Source organism: Typopeltis vanoorti, chromosome 1 (assembly GCF_054136105.1).
Source record: "Typopeltis vanoorti isolate ZY-2024b chromosome 1, IOZ_Tvanoo_1.0, whole genome shotgun sequence".
Taxonomy (NCBI): Eukaryota; Metazoa; Arthropoda; class Arachnida; order Uropygi; family Thelyphonidae; genus Typopeltis; species Typopeltis vanoorti.
The window spans coordinates 129,729,981-129,742,697 of NC_143549.1; the positions used below are offsets into that span (position 1 = coordinate 129,729,981).

Consider the following 12,717-nt stretch of genomic DNA (forward strand, 5'->3'; position numbering starts at 1 on the left):
AAACTTGTTTTAAAATCGATGTCAGATTAACGCCAGATAAGTGAATGCTTAATTATCTGTTGTTTTTTAAATCAAACTGTACATAAAATTTTAGCCTCTTTCTAATACCTCATACGATGCTACATGGACTACTAATCCACTCTATAACCAACCTATTTATAACAGAAAGCGATTATTTCGAAACTTGGGATAAAACTGATAGAAATTTCGCTCTGGAAGGCGTCATTATCACAGCAGCTGCGTACTTTTAGATATTACTAAAGATTTACGAATTTTGCATAAAGATGGCGTATAATTTTTCCATTATTAAGGTATTAAACGCTGTCCTGTTTAAACCATAAAAAAGTAAATTATTCTATAAGTGTTAGTAAATGATTCAGATTCAAAATTTAATGAAATTTTTATATCGTGGATCTTTACCATAACTGATCGTAATTTAAATTTAAAATTAAACAGGATAGTGTTTTAGCACCTTAATAATGGATAAATTATACAGGCGTAACTGAGTGGGATTGTAGTACGTGTTCTGAAGGAAGGCCCAAGCGACACTATTACGATATTGCAACAAAATAAAAATATTGAAGATCAGCGTATCAATTAAATAAAAATGTTTACACCTATATCTCTAACGTAATTTCATAAACAGTAACAAATCATTCTTATTTCTTACTATTTCTGAACTTTGGACGAAGTAACTAAGTTTATGAGGCTAGTGAATTATGTTTGTAAATTGCGTAAATTCTCTGGCTGATTTGTCTGTATGCGGAATGAAAAACCCTTATTATTCCAGGATGGAAATCATTTACCTCAGTATGATACCAACTAACTCACTTTCAGTTGCAAAAAAAAATAAATGTTCGCCTCCTAGATGGAATTTCAATCCAGATATTTATGGCCAAAGGACATCGTATGTTCCCATTAAAAGATAAACTCTCCTTCCTGTCGTAGATTTGTAGTACGCTGATTAAGAAAAATTACTTCTTAAACATAGCTCAGTCCTCATGAAAAGAGCCTGTGAAGGAACGCGCTTATATTGTACCACTACTAAGATCTCTTGACCAACCAAAAGACTCATTAACAAAGCTATACCTGATCACTGGATGCGGATATAATAAGTAGGGTCTGGCAGTAGTTGGACTGAAGGATATATATTTGACATTTTGTTACAGATGCACGAATAAATTTCTTTTAATTTACAACTCTTGGAATAAGTAGCAATGATTCGTTTACTTATTCCGCTAAAGGGCGTTCGATTACTTATCATAAAACAGGTTCAGATGTGTAAGGATTTGAATAATCTGTCGCATCTTTATAAAGCATCCTGTTTTTTTTATTTTTTATTTTGGCGAAATGGCCTCTGGAAGATTTGGCAGGCGCTATAGAAAACTAACGGTTTATCACCCCCTCATCTGGAGCATAAATGTATACTATGGTGCAACAAGTAGCACTCTGAAACCAATTCAGAGAAACTTCAATTGCGCACACACCTGAATAGCGTGCACGCTCTCACTTGGCTCAGGCCACGTGTTTCCCTTTTTCTAAACAGAATCGTTACCAGCTTGTGATGGATGTAGTACTCGGAATTATTCTCTTTTCTCATATCCTTTAACATACCGTTGCTTAACGTAATCTGACCCACACACCGAACGTTTGGTTTTATCCCAAACGGTTTGTGATGAATACCCCTCTTCAAACCAATAGAATTTTTCAGAATGTCTTCTTCAAACTATGTCACAGTAGCATCAGCAGTTAAATATGGTGTGCAATCGTATTAAAACTACTGGAATGTTGGAAGGATTGAGTTATCCAGAAGTGTTGCATGTCCATCAGAGCACATCACTACAGGATTGAACTCCATCCAAGAGAAAAAGCACCCGATCATAGAATTACATCTCCACCACTACCAAACTTCACGGTTGAAATGGTACACTCCGATATAAAGAATTTCTATTCATCTGCCACAACCATACTTGTCTACCAGATTGAAAAACAGTATACTATGATTCATTACTCTGTATTTCTCACTGAAATGCTCGAAGGACCATTTACAATGCTTTTTGCATGTGCGCAATGAATTATCATGGCTGATATTGGTTTGTGTGTAGCTGTCCTTTAGTAGAGATCTATGTTGTTTCTTACTACAAATCTGAACTCTTATAGATTGAAGAAGTTTAAACATTGGACTGCCGAAACGTTCATACCACTCTTCCGACAATCCTTTGCTTCCTTGGTGATAGCCTCCTCCTTTACACGTTCCTTAGATTAGACGGAAGTCCAACGCTCATTTTCACTGGTTGTTAATGTAACTTCTGCACTTTATTGACAATGAATAGATGTACAGTAGACTGAAGGTTTATAGCAGATTGCCCAGTGTCAATGTGCTTCATTTGAAAACTAAATATGTTCCATTCCAATATCGTTATAAATAATGCATGTTGTTATTAATATTACTTAACTGCTGCTAAATGAACTATGATCACTACAGAATAATTTGTAAAAATTCGAGGTGTAAAAGAGAGAACTTCGTGGAGTGCACTTGTTCTCCTATTTTATGTTTCATTGTATATGACGAATGTATATGTTTTGTGTAAGCACAAAATAAAAGGATGAAGGGGCTAGAACTGCCCCTTAATCTTACAACTCTCGCTTAAGTATGTCTAACAGTTCAAATTGAACCCATCCTTTCAGAGCCTTCTTCTAATGGCTGCTCCATTCCTGCCAGCTACAAACCTGTTTTTTTCTGTTGGTTTTGTGGTAGCAGAACGAGTCCTGTACCTCCCCAGCATGGGATTTTGTCTTCTGATAGCATTCGGCTGGAGTATTCTCCGCTACCGCAGGTGAGACGTTTACCTCACATAAAGTTCAATTCAGTTTGAAGTTGCAGCTTAATTAACAGCGATTTTTATATCCAAGAGTTAACGAGTTTTATATCTACGATTAAATTGTATTTTATATTGTCGTTTTGTGTAAATCAAGATTAACAGATTCACCGGCAATCTTAAATATGAACTTCAAGTAAGTTTCCATTTCTCTTTCAGCACGAGGAAGCTTGTAGCCAATGTAGGACTCTGTCTTCTCTTGCTGTTCTACGGCCTCAAGACAACCAGGCGGTGTTTAGATTGGTATGTTTGTCAGCATCTTATTAGTGGAGAAATAATTGTACTTCAAGTACGATTATTTCTTGAAGAAGTTTTAATATTCTGTGAATTTCTTGCATGCGCATTTATATATATACGAAGCGATTCTATTTTCCATGACGCTGGTGTAACCTCATAAGCAACATATAATAAAATTAAGCAGTTCAATAACCTATGATCTGATTTGAGTGACGTGTTTAAACTAGTTTAAGTGTCATTTACATGATCGCTATGCAGCTACAATTCATTATAAATCTCTCTGAACAGCGTGCCAACACTGCATTTACTGTCAGTAGTGCCAATTTCGCTGTTGTGTCTCGAATTTTCGCTTCGATCAATTGTTGCTCAGGAAAGTATCCTAGCAACAAATGTATTTCCAATGAAAAACGATCTTCTGGCAATAATATGGGAATACTTGTACTCAAATAATGGAACTAGGAAACGTTATCTGTCCGAGGGTGTATTGATCAGGGACTATATCTTTCGATAATGCACCAATGATAGCAACGTAAAGTGAGAATGCAAGAAAAAAAAACTGGATGTTGTCCAGTGAAGATGAATTGTGGCTTGCAAAAATGCGAAACAGTTTGTTTAAAAATTCCTATTTGTTTGCTGTTGAGTGCCTTTTTCAGTTCATGCCTTCTTTTTCTTTGTATAGAAACAAATAATAAAATAAATAAAATAACATAAAATAAATAGTTTATTAAGTATCTTGCGTGAGGCATGCATAAATATGAGTACGATTAAAGGCTGGAAATTGCAGAAAATCTTGTAATAGTGAGTGAGTGTGTGTTTAATTTTAACCTTAGCTTACTGTTATGCGCAATCATCTCTCTCTCTCTCTCTCTCTCTCTCTCTCTCTGGCTGAGCTGCGATGCATGCAAGTGCTTTCGTGTACAATTAACCCTCTGTCTTCTCACTAGGGAGTCGGAGCAAACGTTGTACAGAGCGGGGATTGAGGTGAACCCCCGGAATGTGAAGCTATTGAATAATATGGGGCGTCTGATGGAGAAGTCAGGTCGCCTGCAGGAGGCGCTCATGCACTACGGGAGTGCTGTGAGGTAAGTTGAAGGCATGCGTTAATATGATGGAACTTTGTCGTGGCTCGGAGAGGCGGGTTTAATTTCACAAACAACCCCCTAGAGACAAGCTAACGAGGCTGTTTATGACGATATTGTCGTACGGGGAACACGCCGCTTCTGCGCTATCTAAGCTATCATAAAATGGGCTTTCTACTCTCTATGACATCTTATTTTCCGTACGTGGTGCTCCACAGAATGGATCGAATATTGTAATGTGAAGCATCCCTCTCGGGATGCGGTTGAGAACATTCTACCTGCCTGATTAGCATCCCCGAGTTTTTCATCTGACAAACGATTCACTGCTGGCAGATGTGTGTGTGTGGGAGGGAACTTGTCATTCCATTTCCCTCTCTATATTTCTTTTTTTTTTTTTTTTTAGTGTCACTTTAAATCTCTCTCTCGCTCGCTCGCTCCTTAAAAGGAAGTGGGGTATAATTGAACTGTTTATTATTACTTCGTGTACCAGTAAGCGTTTGAAAAAGTTCATTTACATTCATCATGTGCCACGGATTTTGTGCTTATGAGTATTGCGGTACGACAGGATTCACTTGTGTATTTCTATAGTCAGAAATCTCATTATGCAAGGTTTTTTTTTTAATTCGATAATATTTCTTTCAAACAGCAATATAAAATTCTTTTACTTTTCGAACACCACAAATTCACTGCTGATCATTTTTAAGAAACGTTGGGAACAATCTGTTCGGAGACTATTAAATGCTCATCACGATGCGGTACGAATAGAGGTTGAACGGACGAAATTATCGGATTTTAAAGATCAAAGAAATCTGTTTTTCTCCTACCATATTATAGCAATATAAATTAAGCGTTAATTATTGCTAGTTAATTCAGTAATTACGAAATTGATGACTGTCTTTGGATTTAATGATCCGAATATTCATTAAACTCAGGGTTAATGGGGATGTAATATAGTGCCGGCGTTTCGCTACGATAACTCCGTTGGCTCTAAGTCCCCCTGTGCCATTTGCATATATCAGGACTGGAAATGCCGTTTAGAATTTCTCTTTATTATTTTCGATTCTTGAACGAATCTGAAGCAGGTCGCTTAGAAATTTTCGCCATCATTTGGATTCGTGGAAATGAGTGGAAGTTAGTTTATCTATTGATATATTTTATGGTTGTGTCTTCGGTAGTTTACGCTGCCAAAACGGATTCTCTAAGATCGCCTGCTTCGGAAATCTTTTTTATGGGATAAGTGGAAATGGCATTCGCTTCTCTCCTGGAAATTTTGTTAAGAGAAGATCTATTTTCTCCTCAAAACTGAGAAACAGGCAAGCGAACGCACATTGGGACTAACCTCACAGAAAACGGACGTGAATGAGTGGTCAACGATGATTCCGCTAAATCAGAATTACAAAGACAAGAGCACTTAGATGATCTCTGACTTAGATCTAAAGGACCGATAATCAGGTCTCTTCATTGAACGAATGGAACTACCCTATTTTCCCATTTTCCCCCACCGATATTTCAACATTTTTTAACAATAAACAAGATCATTTCTTATGCTTAATCTTATTCTTTCTATAAATGAACTTAATGCTTATTTTTAACAATCGCTTTCTCTCTCTGTGCCAAATTATCTTATTTTAAAGCATGTAACATTAAATATTCAAACGTATTTTAATTATATACAGAAATTATTCTAAAGAAGTTATTACAAGTTCCTTGAATTCACTATTTAAATTGAGCAATAATCAGCATGTCAATTAGAATCATTCGACAATAATAATGTAATATACAATACTAATTTTTACAATATAATTTCTTGACAGATAGATGACAATAAAATGTATTCAACTTTATATTTAATTACCACTCTTTGAGCCAATGCAAAGTTAAGTTTATTAAGTTAAAGAAACATGTTCACAAGATATCGTGTGGAGGTCTTGATTTTAAGAAAAATGTGTAATGGTATTCACTTGTAATTCACCAAACCAAAATTTTAATTTAAAGCTCCTGATTATGTGAATAGCAAGAATTGACCCACTGCATTGGTCTTCGCGAAGTTCGTTAATTCTAATGGCCTTACTGGTCATTGTAAATGTTCTCTTTAAGATTAAATAAATTACTTGGGAAAATTACAAGTGATTTATCAAAGTATCAGAATAAGTTCCTGTTCTATTGATAATGACAACTCCTTTTTGTTGTAAATATCATTTTTTTGTCATGTGAGCCCAGTGGTACTAACACTAATGACACATTAGTATTAGTATTGTGAGTAAGCTGAGGATTAGATGACCTGGAACACTGCTCGCTTTACTTCTCCAAATAACGAGGTGATGGTCCCGCGCGCGCGCACATACACGCGCACACACACACTGCGATGCAATGAATGACCCTCCCGAAGATATTCACGAACATCCTACCTGCAGTAGGATTTCGAATCCATAGCCTGGTTGGTGAAGATCACCCACTAGACTATTTGATAACACTGCCCACTAGACAAATTGGGTAGGCCAAAATAAAGGTCTTAATTCCCTAGATGATATTGGGTTGAAGGGAAGATTTCAAAAACTTCTCAGCTAAGGGTGAGTTATTAGGAGGTCTCACATGGAGGTAAAACCATTGTTTCGTTCATTCTGGAATTTCAAGTTTCTTCATCTCGAATTTTGGCATATTGCAAAAACGCAGTTCACCTACTTAATATGCACCCATCTCAAAACATCGTAAGTTGCTGGGGAATATTGTAAATAGCAAACGAATCAATCTTCTCTTGATGAAGAAAATATTTTAATTCTAACACGGATTAGGGGATAAAATTACGCAGAATATGGATATGAACATTGTACGTAGAAAAATTGGATCTGCCTTAAGTAGCACGAAGTGATTACCAACTTCTCGTCGGTGTGCTGATGAATGGTCACCCCTTAAGCAGCTAGAATGGATCCACATACCGGCTACTGAATTAGAACCATCAATGCAAATGTATACCGGCTTGGTTGGCTAAGTGGTCAGCGTGTCCGTTCTCAAGAAAAGGGGCTGCGGGTTCGAACCCTGACTAGACATGGATGTTTGTGATTGTCTTCCACCTTCATTCATTCGTACAAGTGAATAAACACGCTCCCAAGTTGGACTGGGTCACCATGGGAGAAGTAGACCCAACCCTCCCGTAATGGTAGAGGCATTCAACCTGTAGCGGGTTAAAAAGACCTCATCATCATGTCTCTTACACAGCGTATATGCAAAATACTCGCTCACATGCGTCATCACATGTTCTAGATAACTATTTAAGAATGCTGCTGGTCAGCAATCCTCAACAGTATTAATCACAACTGTAAAAACAAAGGATCTATCGGAGTTCGATAAAGGGCTTATTGTGGGCGCCCGTCTAGCTGAAGCCAGGATTTTGAAAACATCAGAGGCTGACTGGTTTCTCAAAAGGTGAGATATCCCGGTGTTTAATAAGTGGGAAAATAACCCACATTGCTTGTCTGAGCGGCGCAATGTGGTCCTAAGACAATCTTTCAGGAACGAGATCGCCGTCGTCTGAGAAAGCTTGTACGTACAAACAGGACTTCGTGTTCAGCAATTGACCGAAGGATTTAATGAAGGCAGTTCCCGACCCCCATATCTTACCGAACTATGCGCCGGAAATTAAAGAGGATCGCTATTGACAGTCACATGCCGTAAAATTAAAGTTTCTAATTAGAAAAAAGTGGACAGTATGTGTAGTTGGTAAAGCCTGCTGCGATTTTGAGTGTTGTGCACAGATTTTTTTTCATATTTTCACTTCGATTTTAAGCGGTTTCAGTTCCAATATTACTAAAATAAGGATATATTTCTTTCGCGAATCTTTCTAATATAAAATCAAGATCTTTCCATTTAAACAAACGTGAAAAATATTTAAAACATCTGTGATAACTTTTTAAATATAAATCTTAACACTATTCTCAAAAGAAGATGAAGAATAGGGGAGCGATAATGTTTAATTTAATGATGACAAAAGTTAGCATCAATTGTTTTTTTCTTAGACGTTACATACTCTTTTACAGGAGTCTGTAAAGTCCAAGAAAAGTTCTTATAAACTCCAATTCATTTGCTTCAACTTTCTACAGCTTTTGCTTCCTGCATATCCAATAACGTAGGTTGGCCTTTCTATAAATGTATAATATTTAATTCTATATGGATCTTGAATCTGTCCTTATCATCGCTGTAAAAGACAATCTCAGTGCGTGTAATTGAAAAGAAATTTCAGTTATGAGGATTAATTGAAAGTTCGGAAGTGACAAAAGCCACAGAATGTTGTTATTTTTGAAAATGAAATATTCGATGAATGTGATTCGCGTACTAATTCAGACAGTCATGCAAAACAGGAAGTAGATGAAATATATTACAGAGTTCAGTGTGTGTTTCCTTCGATTTCTATGAATGGTAATGTAATTATGGGCTACTTCTCTAATCGTAATTAGCTTAATTTTGAAATCACACACACACACACATACATACGAACTGGTTTGCTCTCTGACAAAGATATAAAACTAATCTATTTTGTTATAATGTTTACGAAGATCTCAATTCTTGCATAACATTCTTTTTTTGCAAAAAAAAGCATTACGTTATAGCTATTTACACTTACATTTTAAATGACATCACAAAGGAATGCACATTACAATATGATTCTCTCCGTGCATGCGAAATATTTTACCGCTTGATTATATTTAACATTTCAGTAGTAGCCCTTTAGACTTTGAGTCGTATAACTGTTAGTGATCATCCAGGCTTATCTTATAAATAATCACCGCATTATTCATGATCTATTTTAGGGTACATCCAGATGATGTTATGGGTTACTTAAATCTTGGAAATGTCTATACTAACTTGAAGATGTACCGAGAGGCAGAAGATGCATATATGAAGGTAAGAAGGGTACATTGCATGCTCTCACTCTTGATTAAATTATTATTATTATGCAGATAAAATAACCCAGTGAAGAATTTCCAGTTTATTTCATCATCTACTTCAGTTTTCTTACACGCAAAAAATTCCTAGCATAAAAAAAAACCTAAAATGTCTTCGTTTCTCTTCCAGAGCTTACTGGCTCTGGAGGAGTATTCTAGAGTATCTGGACTCTCTGATGAAAGGATACCAAAATATTTAAAACATTTTCCTACCTCTTCTGTCCCTAAGTTTTATTTTATTTAATATCTCTGGAAGTGTAAGAATACAGAGTATTTCCAGTTCATGTTAACATGCGGCTGTTAATAGCTTCTGTACGATCAGGTACATTCTCCAGGAAAGTCTGATTTTTCTCCCAAACAAACAGACGAAAGATCGAAAAAAAATCACGTTAAATTCTCACAAGTTTGTTTGTTTTTTTTTTCCTTTGCTGCATTTCCAACTTGCCAACAGCAAAAATCCACAATTATTTCAAAGATATGTTCAGCGTTTAGCTAATATTTCAGTAACTGAAAATTGTTACAAGATCCATTAATCTTCTTTTATTTGTAATTCTGAATATAGCAGAATCCTATTTCTATATTTTTAAATATTGACTTGCTTTATTTACTTTGAGAAAAATAATTTAATTGGCAACCACCGGCGAGAAAGTTAGCACTAAATGATCTTTAACTTTTCTTATTTGCAGGCTCAAGCGTTGCTGCCAAAACCAGACTTGGCGACCCACGATCAAGATAATCGAGTTACAACGCATCACTTGAAAGCCCTGCTGCAACTAGCCACGCTGATATCGAAGAATTCATCTCGTCTGGAAGAAGCAGACAGAGTAAGGAAAGTGCTCCTTTGCTTCGTGCATTTTAATCCCACGTTGATCTAACATATTGCGGCGTTGAAAGCATTCCGAAGTGTTTATCGCATTAAGCAATAAATTACGGTGATGAATATTGTATTAAGACATTAAACATTACATCGGAGGTGTCCAACCGATGGCCTTCGGTCTTTCATCTGCCGCCCTGTAGCTGTAGTGACCTTTGTGGTTCTTGATTGTAATTCACCGAACTCCGCTTCTTTTTATTCACACTTACATCACCGTTTCATTCACCTTTTATTCATTTCGGATATTCTCTCGTACAATGCAAGTACCAAATATACCTTATGTTGCAAAAAATGATACGGCGCTCTGTATAGTTGGTTCACACAATGCACTTGTCTGTTCTCTTAACCAAGCCAACTTTTACACTTCTATTTTGTCAAATCATGTTGTACACATTGTACTATGACAGGACGCAGTTTTATGGTGATGATTCACCTTGTTTTCGTAGAACTATTAAATTTCAGGCAAGCCAAAATTGTCTGAAACGTCCTTACAATGTCTGGTGCCAAACAAGTAGCCCTTGCACCCTAACGCTATGGCCCTCACGCTTCACTTAAACATTTAGATAATGCATTAATAAACAAGATTCTCCTAGCAGCCGATATGCCCGGACTTCTTAATCTGAAGAATGCGCATTATTATCCTGATTCCTCATTCCATACCACAGATTTTCAACGGTCCACTGAATAAGCCCACCGAGCACTGTGCAATATAATAAGTCGAATCTGAGCATTGTTTAGGATGGCTTTTCTCCCCACGGAAAGCGAGACTACGGGGTCAGGGCACAAAGAAATAAGTCAAAGAAATAAATCAAATATGAACATATAGAAACATATAACAGACAGATCAAATAGCAAGTCAAAGAAATAAATCAAATATGAACATATAGAAACATATAACAGACAGATCAAATAGCAAGTCAAAGAAATAAATCGAATAGTAAGTCAAAGAAATAAATCAAAATCAGGAAAATGAAACATCCATTTCTTAGGTTTACAAATTTCATCGTTATTAAGAATAACAGAAAATCCTTCTGAATTTTTCGGGAGAAATCTCCAAGTTGTGCGCCCCACGTTTTTTTTTTTCCATTACCAAAATTAACACAATTTTATCAAAAGCTCTGTCAGCGTTATATAATAAACCTTTTATAATTATGAGAATTTCCTACTATGCAAAAATTATAATGAGCGTAAAATTAATTAATGAGCTAGGTTTGCGTTTTCTACACGTTTTTTTTTTCTTTTTTTTTTTGGAAATGGAAATGTTTCAGGGATATTCAGGATGGGTTAGTGTGAGAGTGAAGATCTGTATTAGATCTAATCACCTAAATAAAAAAAAATACAGGTCGACCTTTTTAGAGTAGGATTTCTGAACTATTAAAAAATAAAATAAAAATGCAAATAATAATAATAATAATAAAATTAATAAAAAAATCATCACTCCCACGTTTGGTTTAAATGCAATATAGGTTTAAAAACCGAGAAAATACCCCAAATATCTCTGAAAGAGCATTTAATTTTAAGTAATTTATAATGAATAATTTAAAATCAAATGAATTTCAAGATCTCAAAATTTCTGCTCACACTACAAATGGAAATTAAATGCTTTGCGTCATATTTTAGCATTGTTTTATGGGTTTCTTATTCCTTTAATAAAATATTACCTTTTCTCATTGCTGACTAACGTTAGGCTTCGAACTCGCTAACCTTAATCTTTTTGTTTTTTCAGATGCATAAACGAATAAATTAATAAGTTTAATTTTAGAATGTTATTGTTATAGATGCTTAAAACATCAACATACATTAATGAATTGCATGTTTTTGACTTCACTGTGATTAATCTTAGACTGAATGTTCTGTTTTTTCAGTTGTATGCTCACGTGGTCAGTTTGCGGACAGATTACACGGAAGCCTACGTCGGATGGGGGAGTCTCATGCTGAGAACAAACAGGTAAATATACTCTCATACTTCTACATTCCAAACATTATTTTAATGCAAAACTGCAGCACTTTTTTTGCTATGCCAAAATCTGCCTTTTGGATTTTTTTCATATAATAAAGGAGGCCTTTCGAGCTTAATATCACAGAATTTCTATAATTAGAATTACATATGTAAGAAGTGAGTTTATTGCGATCATCTGCAAGTCATATTTCACATTATTATTTACGTACATCCCATCCGTGAAAGGATTAAAATCTGTCATACAATTAGCAACGTAGGTGAGATATATTTTGATATCACACAACCGCTGTTATAGAACGAAAAGATGGAATTTTTTGATCTGAACAGAAAATATTTTGTCGCTTTGAACATAGTAGTCACCTAGGAGAAGTAAAGGGCGCGTATATTATTTCAAATTAAACATTTCCGAGTTTGTTAGTTTTTATTAGTTAAAAAGTCAGAGTTAAATGTAAACCTAAGAAATATAATATTGTGTCCTTTGATCTCGGAATTAACAAATTTAAGAAAATGTGAAATAAAGATTTTTGAAGTGAAGAATCTAAACGAGAATAATATTAAACTTGAAAAATTGCATACAAATCAGTGTTTAAACTTTGGCATGTCTTGTTAGTTTTATGCTATCAGTTGACTTTTACGTTTTTTGGGTTAAAAATAATCTAAATTTCTGCAAGGAGAAATCCTGTCACCTTTCAATGACACCAGTTAATTCTCCACTCTCCTGATGAAAAAAACCCGGATGTGCATCTCT

General features: G+C 35.5%; 1 protein-coding gene across 1 annotated transcript in view; it reads left to right on the forward strand.

The window, feature by feature from the left end:
* Positions 1-12,717, forward strand: part of LOC150110424 (protein O-mannosyl-transferase Tmtc3-like) — a 123,992-nt gene that overhangs the window by 92,231 nt on the left and 19,044 nt on the right. The window contains exons 7-9 of the mRNA XM_090398059.1: positions 3,039-3,122; positions 9,822-9,959; positions 11,875-11,957. Of these exons, the coding sequence (XP_090254185.1) occupies positions 3,039-3,122; positions 9,822-9,959; positions 11,875-11,957 (305 nt within the window). The remainder of the gene's footprint in view (positions 1-3,038; positions 3,123-9,821; positions 9,960-11,874; positions 11,958-12,717) is intronic.